The sequence below is a fragment of the Natrix helvetica genome (genome assembly GCF_964273705.1).
Source record: "Natrix helvetica genome assembly, chromosome: 1".
Classification (NCBI taxonomy): domain Eukaryota; kingdom Metazoa; phylum Chordata; class Lepidosauria; order Squamata; family Natricidae; genus Natrix; species Natrix helvetica.
In genome coordinates, this window is record NC_138548.1 from 344,197,765 (window position 1) to 344,206,855 (window position 9,091).

Genomic DNA, 9,091 nt, shown 5'->3' on the forward strand with positions numbered 1-9,091 from the left:
TAGCATACCAGTCAGGGGCTGTAATGGAACTTCTTGGTTAGGGTCCATTTGCTTATCCCTGAAACTGGTCCTTCAAAAAGATAGTGGGAACTGGTGTTTTCAGGAGGAAAATGAACACACAATCCCGTAGTGGATTGTATTGAAAGCCAAACGGGAAGTCAGGGTGGCTGGAATAGCTTTGGACACCTTCCAGTAGTCAGATTCCCCTCCCAACGGTTAAAAACGAGTGGAGATGGGAGCGAGAAAGTGACTTTCTGTTGGAAGAACTTGTGAGCAGAGGGAGACACGTTGCGAGTTAATTTCATGTCCACGAGTGCTTTCCTAGGGGCAAGGTACATTTCAGATGGGCATTGTTCCTCTGACAGTGATCCCACAGGAATGCTAGGTTCCTGATAGCATTTGATACACAAGGAGGGTGACCCTATAATTTCTACACCAATGGCTATGGGGCCAACGATGGGGAGACGGCTCATCCTCAGTCTTTCAAGTGCATCATACAGATCACCATGCAGCTGGGCTTCTTCCGTTTTGGTTCCCCATCTACCTCCCTTGTCAAAGACTATTGTAGCTCTGGTTTTTCCCCAAAGATCTGGCTCAACTGGAACAGCATTGTAAGATGAAGGTCCAGCAGACAAACATAACCAGCATTTTTGACCTAGTGCAGGGTCAGACTGATTAATTAAGCTTTGACCTAATTCCAACACTCTTTAACATATAGTTCCCTTTTCTCAATTGTTGCAGAAGCCCATTTTCCCTATGCTCTGCCCTTTTTATAATTCAATAGTAGAGTTGGAAGGGACTTTGGAGGTCTTCTAGTCCAACCCCTGCCTAGGCAGGAAACCCTACACCATTTCAGACAAATGGCTATCCAACATCTTCTTAAAGACTTCCGGTGTTGGGGCATTCACAACTTCTGGAGGCAAGCTGTTCCACTGATTAATTGTTCTAACTGTCAGGAAGTTTCTCCTCAGTTCTAAGTTGCTTCTCTCCTTGATTAGTTTCCACCCATTGCTTCTTGTTCTACCCTCAGGTGCCTTGGAGAATAGTTTGACTCCCTCTTCTTTGTGGCAACCCCTGAGATATTGAAATACTGCTATCATGTCTCCCCTAGTCCTTCTTTCTATTAAACTAGACATACTCAGTTCCTGCAACCGTTCTTCATATGTTTTAGTCTCCAGTCCTCTAATCATCTTTGTTGCTCTTCTCTGCACTCTTTCTAGAGTCTCCACATCTTTTCTACATCGTGGTGACCAAAACTGAATGCAGTATTCCAAGTGTGGCCTTACCCAGGCATTATAAAGTGGTATTAACACTTCATGTGATTTTAATTCTATCCCTCTGTTGATGCAGCCTAGAACTGTGTTGGCTTTTTTGGCAGCTGCTGCACACTGCTGGCTCATATTTAAATGGTTGTCCATTAGGACTCCAAGATCCCTTTCACAGTTACTACTGTTGAACAAGGTACCACCTATTCTGTACCTGTGCATTTCGTTTTTATTGCCTAAATGTAGAACCTTACTCTTTTCACCATTGAATTTCATTTTATTAGATAGTGCCCAATGTTCAAGTTTGTCAAGATCCTTCTGTATCTTTAGCCTATCTTCTGGAGTGTTGGCTATTCCTGCTAGCTTGGTGTCATCTGCAAATTTGATGAGTTCCCCATTTATTCCCTCATCCAAATCATTGATGAAGATGTTGAAGAGTACTGGGCCCAAAACAGAGCCTTGGGGTACTCCACTGCATACCTCCATCCATGTAGATGCAGTTCCATTGAGGACTACATGTTGAGTGCGGTTGGTCAGCCAGTTACGAATCCATCTGGTGGTGATGCTGTCCAACCCACATTCTTCTACTTTATCTAGTAGTAGGTTATGGTCTACCTTATCAAATGCCTTACTGAAGTCCAAGTAAACTATATTGACAGCCTTCCTCTGGTCCACTAATTTTGTCACTAATTTTTTCTTACAGGGTTTGTCAGATAATTGACTTTAGGTGTTGGGATTGGCTTACGATTCTGTCCCCAAGTATAAATGATGCGCCGTTGATGGGAGCAGACCTGTTCCACATCCTGTAACTTGATTCCACTCTGTTCTCCAGGATTTTTAACATCCTCGGATCTTTCTTCAAGAGGAAGGGAGGTTGCTCAAGTATTTTCGCAACGTTAGGAACTATTATTCAGAATGTTATCACTTAGCAAGCCCTTTGCCAATAACAGCCAGAGCCACAAAAAGCTCATAATTGTCCCTCATGCAAAACCTCTCCTAACACAATTCTTTTAGCCTACTGAATCACCAAGTGAGGGAGAAGGCAGGGGTTATATATAATGTGAGGAATGGCAATATCAGCTTTGGGCAATCCATAAAACCAAATCTTATTTGCTAAACATATCACCCACAATCCAAAAACTCCTATTATACTGCAAAGAATCAATTCCCACGGTTCCTCAAACTTAAGTGTCATCAGAAAATTTGCATTTCTCTTTGTCACAGTCAATGATTTTAGCCTCAGCACCTGTCTTCCTCTGGAGGGGGCAATTCCTGAGGGATGAATATGCAATACAACAAATAAGTACATTCAGTAAAGTGAGAGATAGTGCAGTTATAACTATGAATACTTGGCTTGCCATTTCCTGACAGGTGCTCAAACTTTCTAATACATCTTATATCTAATAAATGGAACGTTGTCTTCCTCCTCCAAATCTTCAGCCATACGTCGAGAAGTCAGCTTCCAGGGGATGACTTCAGTAGGGCCTCTTCTGCCCCGTTAGTAGTTTGCCCATTGCTGGTAGGACAGTTTTTTTAGGGGGCATTTCTTTAAGCATATCACTAGAGAATGGGCTTCGTCCCGGTCAGCTTCCCAGTACTCCTCAGCGGCTGGCTTAACATGGGTCCAATGAATCCAAGACTTGGATTCTAAAACTTTTACTGCAAGTGGAGAACAGATGATCACAGTATACGGGCCCTTCCATCTAGGTTTCAAATTCTTCTCCTTTGCAGTGTTTTACCTATAACTATACTTTTCTCCCACCTGTCACCTATTATGACTAGGGATGGTCAGAAATGATGGACTGAGGGACACACAGTATTGCTGGATTTCTTGTATTTACTTATTCAGTTCCCCCACCATCTGACTCACCCATGAGGCCCCTATTTGGCCTAGGTCCCCTACATGGTTTCTCAAATTAGTACTTATAACTGGGGGTCTCCCAAACATCATTTCAAAAGGAGACAATTTAAATCTTTTTCATGGAGTGCTTGCACAGACCAAAGTGCCAGTGGCAATGCATTCATCCATTCAAGGTGAGTTTCAAGACACACTTTGTCCTTGAGTAGGATTCTAATCACTTCAACTCTAGTTGCCTGGAGTTCCTCTGCTTTAGAACATCTGGGGCTCAGTCCCATTCTCATTTCCAATGCTGCATAAGCTGTCATGTCACGGATGGCTCTGCTTTTCCCTTTTCTGCTGGATCCGACCATCCAGCTTGGAGATTGTGCAGATTCCCCATATGAGATCTTTAATTCCCCCGGGCAAGCACATTAGTTGCTCTTTGTTTCTAATACTCCACGAATTGCATGACTAGTAAATATAGTAATTAGCTACCTACAAGTCAATTTATTCGTTTCCTTGATCAGAAGAGCAGTTGCAGCCAGGATTTTAAGGCAATATGCCCCCCCCCCCTTTGCTAAGCTGTGGGGTGTTGCCACTTCCCTTTTCTTGTGTCAAGAAAGATTTCTCAATGTCGGGCAGTCCCTTAAGCTTCAGGCAATGCTTACTTTAAAATCTCAAATGCCTGTTTTGTGCATAACAGAGACAGGCAGGAGCAACCTGATTAACAATGGCATATGTGCTTTTTGCCAGCATGTATCGAGTGATAAAATCAGTGAGTATTTTCTTTCCAAATGACCCCGTGAACATGTAAAAACTCTAAATGCATATTTTCTGTCTGTGTAGACATTAACCATCTTCCTCTTCGCTAACTAGAGGGCTCTTCCTCTGACTGGGCATGGGATTCTAACTACTGACTCCTCCTCGTACATTCTTCTGACAGGTCCCCTGGCCTCTCACTCTTTCTGTCCTTCTTCTCTGAAATTTGAGCCCAATTAATATACGTTTTGTATGCTCATTCCACAAGTTCAGAGATGCCTTTCCTGGCCCTCCTTTTTTGCCTTCTGTAATTTTTTTACCCTTATGTCATCTGCAGAATGACCAATGAAGATCATATTGACCATTTTCTTATTTTCTTCAACCTCAGGATCTAATGTGGTATATTGCCTAAAGGTTTGATAAATGCATTCTAGGAATTCCCCTGGATTTTCATCCTGTTTCTGTTGAATTTAATAGACCTTCCCTAAATTCTTAACTTTTGTTTGAATCCTAACAAAACTAAGGTCCAATAGTTTTACAGCTGAATGGACTAAGGTTCCCAATCTGGTTCCTTCAATAACCATGTCCAGCCTGGATCTTTTGCATGATCCTTCTGCAATGGCTTATTTATGGTTACCTTCACCAGCCTTCTTTTCTCTGGGGTTAATAAAATTTCCATCAGACTTTGTATGTCAGTCCAAGTAGACTGATGAGTTCAGAAAAACAGATGCAAAAAGGACATGCATCTCATCTGGATTTTTTCTCTAAGCAGGAATTTGATGTTTCCAATTATATAAATCAGCCATTGAGAATGGAGCATATATCCATACCTTACGTAGCTCCCCCTCAACTCCTGGCAAAAAAATTCCCTTGGGGGCAATTTGAGTTTTTGTCTCAACTGCTCCTTTGGACCAGGTTTGTGGTCCACTTGATCTGTCCCTTTGGTAACCTTTTTGGTTTTCTTCCTCCTGCCCCATGGGACCTTTTGTTCTTTCTTTCTTTTTTACACAACAAAAACACTTAAACACATCAACAAGGACAAACACACAAGTTAAAGCAATACAGGAACTAAATGTTTCATAGAGACTCTCTTTTTCTTTTTTTCTTCTCTTTCCTCCTTGAGGCTTTTCTGGTAACTTGACTATTATCTCAGGGTTTTTCTAAGAGTGTTGTATACTGTCCACCCAGGACTACACAACTTACAACTCCTCCTCCTCCTCCTCCTCCTCCTCCTCCTCCTCCTCCTCCTCCTCCTCCTCCTTCATTCTGGGGCATTCAGTGTCTTGAATTGCTTGTACAGTCAGGGTGAGGATAAGTTCTCTGCCAGAAACTTTACTTGAATAACTAATGGTGTATGGTGACCTGCATATTCTGGAGGATTATCTTCTGCCATCATCGCTGCACTTCAAACTCCTGCCAGGTATCGAGGACTCAAACCTCTTGAGTCACCATTACTCGCCATATCTCATCGGGGGGGGGGGGGGGTTTGCCTCATTTACATACGGGCATTTTCAGGATCCAAGGGTTCAATTGGAGTATATGTCTTATAAGCCTCAATCAATCTTTGAAAGAAGGCTTCAGGACTTTCTTCTGCTTCTTGTGTTACTAGGGAAGGCTTGGACATATTCACCGGAGGCTCAGCAGCCTGTTCTAAGCCCTGAAGAATCAGTGCCTGATAATCTTGTAGGGAGACCATGTCTTGATAAGGATCCCACCGTGGGTCCTGCCTTGGATACCGTTGGTCTAACGTAGCCTGAAGGCTTCCTCTGGCTGTGGATGTTACCAATGGCACTGCTTAGTCTCTCTCTCTCTTCATCATTAAGGAGAGTGGTCATTAACTGTTCCAAATCCTGCCAGGTAGGGTTGTGGGTCTTGATAGTGACCATAAATAAGTCCACAATCTCTTGAGGTTTGGCTGATAGCGGTCCATAATGCTGTTTCTAGTTCAATAGGTCAGTTGTTGTAAACCGAACATATTGGAACAAAGGCTGAATTTCTGTCTGTCCCTGACTATAACTCTTTGGTCCACTTGGTGGAATGAGGCCAAGGACTGACTTCTGGTTCGGGCAGCAATGGGAGAAGTCCACTGGGGTGCAAGAGAAGGGGATCCACTAGAGGTATTTTCTACTTTGGGCATCTCTCTTTGGTCACTATGTTCGACTGCCCCTTGACTATTGTTATTGCCAGCATTTGGTTGTTGCCTTGAATGACAAAGAGGGGCATATGGAGGGGGACTTTCTTCCTCATAGGGGGCAGTCTTTAAAATAGGTTTCTTTTCAGGGTGAGTCTTTTTAACCTGACATTTGTCATTTCCGCTCGTTCGAGCCGCACAGGCCCTCCTGACTTCCACTCTGCATTAAATGTCGGCCACTCATTCTCACAGGACTTTTTTAAATCCACAGGGTTGGGCTTGGGGTCTCCATAATCTCCACTAAAAGATTTCTTAAAATTTTCAACATGCTCCCTTGCGCCCCTCCCCCAAATCTCTATTCCTAAGACATTGTCATCGACCTGGGGTGCCGGAGTATCACGGTCGCCTTCAGGAACTGCGGTGACTTAACCACCCACACAAATCTAGAGCCTCATTAGAATATGCCAGTTCCCTAATGAAAGGACGCTATCCCGGGCTCAGGGGGGTGATCAAGCCCCCTCTTCCACTCTCAACTGAGTGGGTCTACAATTCCCACAATACTTGTCTGCAGGTGTCTTCTTATCTCAGCCAGCATTGATTGTGCTGGTTCTTGACCGGTCAATGTACTCCGAGTGCCCAGGGAGGGGTCATGAGTCTCCCTACAGAGAAATCTCTGTCGGTGCCGAAAGGTCTGACTAGACGGCCCCTATTGGGCACCCGGTCGGTTCGTGCCGTCCTCAGCGAAATATCACTCCTTACCTCCTGAACTTGGCTTGCCAGAAATGTTGCAGAAAATCAAGAGATAGGACTGCGAGATCAAGATAAGCTTTATTTTGGTCAAAAGGTCCAGACAGAGATAACAATATCTCAGGGGTTGCCACAAAGAAGAGGGAGTCAAACTATTTTCCAAGGCAACTGAGGGTACAATAAGAAGCAATGGGTGGAAGCTAATCAAGGAGAGAAGCAACCTAGAACTGAGAAGAAATTTCCTGACAGAACAATTAATCAGTGGAACAGCTTGCCTCCGGAAGTTGTGAATGCCCCAACACTGGAAGTCTCTAAGAACATGTTGGATAGCCATTTGTCTGAAACGGTATAGGATTTCCTGCCTAGGCAGGGGGTTGGACTAGAAGACCTCCAAGGTCCCTTCCAACTCTGCTATTGTATTGTATTGTATAACAATTTCTAACATCTGGACAAAAACTTATAGAAAAGACAGTGAGCTTTATACCTTTCTAAGAGCAACGTACACGGAAATGCTTAACTTCACTTCTTATTGGTTACTTTGAGGAAAGAGCCTTATAAGTAGATAGGGTCCTACTTCTCCTTTTTATCTTGGGTCATAGGTACTGACTAGTGTCTCTAAGCGACCTTTAGCTAAACATTGTGGTTTTTAATATAGAAGTAAAGGGTCCCCAAGAGGCTGTCCAGCCTGACCCAGTAAGTTCACTCTTAATGTCCAAATCTCACTTTACGTCCTACTTTAATATCAAGGGACACAGTTGACGTAAGTTGGAAGTGTACCCTTTAATTTACAGTCTTGTATACTGCTGTGGTATCTAGATATGTTACAAACTTAACATGACCAAAAGGGAGAGAACAAAGCAATCAAAAACATTTAAATAATAACAAATAAAGAGTATTCCTGTTGAACCTTCCAGTACACCTTCGATCTCTGTGTTTATTTCTTCTTGAGTAGTCTGTGGAGAGCTTTGTGTACCTCTTTGTTCCTCAGAGTGTAGATCAGTGGGTTAAGCATGGTGGTGACAAAGGCATAGAAAAGGGAAGTTAGCTTGACTTCATCATGGGAGGAGGGGGAGCGAGGCAGCAGATAACTGAAGATGGATGTGCCATAGAAGAGCCAGACCACCATCAAGTGGGAGGAACAAGTGTTGAAGGCCCTCTTCCTGCCCTCAGCTGAGTGCATCTTCAGCACCGCAGCAGCTATATAGGCATATGAGACTGTGATGAGACTAACTGGTACTAGGAGGAACATTATACTGCACACAAGTAGCGAAAGCTCATTAGCTGAAGTGTCAACACAAGCCAACTTAATTATGGCAGGGAGTTCACAAAAGAAATGATCTAACTGATTTCGCCCACACAATGGAAGCCTAAAAACCATCACTGTTTGAATTAATGAATTGCTGAAGCCGCTAACCCAGGAGACAGCAGCCATGGTCATACACCGAGAGTGACTCATAGTGGTAGTGTAGTGCAGTGGGTGACAGATAGCGGCATAGCGATCATAGGCCATGGCCATCAACAAAATACACTCCGTGGAGCCCACCCCAAGAGAGACGTAGAGCTCAGCCACACAGGCACCATAAGAGATGGTCTTGCTTTTTCTCCAGAAGTTCACCAGAACGTGGGGCCCAAGGCTGGTGGTGAAACAGAGGTCAACTAAGGAAAGATTGCTGAGGAAGAAATACATGGGGGTATGGAGGCTTGGATCTAGTCTTGATACAACAATGATGGTTGTGTTGCCCAATAATGCCATCAAGTAGCAGACAAGAAGAAGGGCAAAGAGCAACATCTCCAAGCGTGGCCGATCAGCCACTCCCAGCAAGATGAAATCCCCTTGGTAGCTTTGGTTACTGTTTTCCCACGAGGTTTCCTTGTTCATTGTCTGTACACATTAGAACAAGTAATGACATAAAATTTGTTTTCCTATTGCCCATTCTTTATCAAAAAGTATAATATAAGTTCAATGGCTTCTGGACACCCTATCTAACTCTTCTGATTGGATGTAGTTAGCTAAGTACAATAAATTCATTTTCTTTCTAGCTATATAAAAGCTACTCCACTAATCCTAGTTCAGTTAGACAGCCAATGTCCGGGATCTTCACAAACAATTATGCTTTCAGTAACCCCACAAAGTTTATGATCTTCTCAAAATAAAGCACAGTCCTATTGTTTTCGGAACTTTGTTTTGACATATCTGTTATAACTAAGAGGCTGAAGGAAACTATAGCTGTAGCTGAAACCCTATGTAATAAATTTAAATAATGAACATCAAACACTGCCCCGCCCTCTGCCAGAACCCTTTTAATAGCCCCAGAATGGGTAGGGTCAAAAGTTTGGGCTATTATTTTT

At 43.3% G+C, this 9,091-nt stretch overlaps 1 protein-coding gene across 1 annotated transcript; it reads right to left on the reverse strand.

The window, feature by feature from the left end:
* Positions 1–7,676: 7,676 nt before the first annotated feature.
* LOC309384157 (olfactory receptor 2G3-like) lies at positions 7,677–8,621 on the reverse strand (the record flags this gene model as incomplete). Its single annotated transcript, XM_081937363.1, has 1 exon — positions 7,677–8,621. One exon carries the CDS (start codon positions 8,619–8,621, stop codon positions 7,677–7,679), a length of 945 nt encoding a protein of 314 aa, XP_081793489.1.
* Positions 8,622–9,091: the final 470 nt, after the last annotated feature.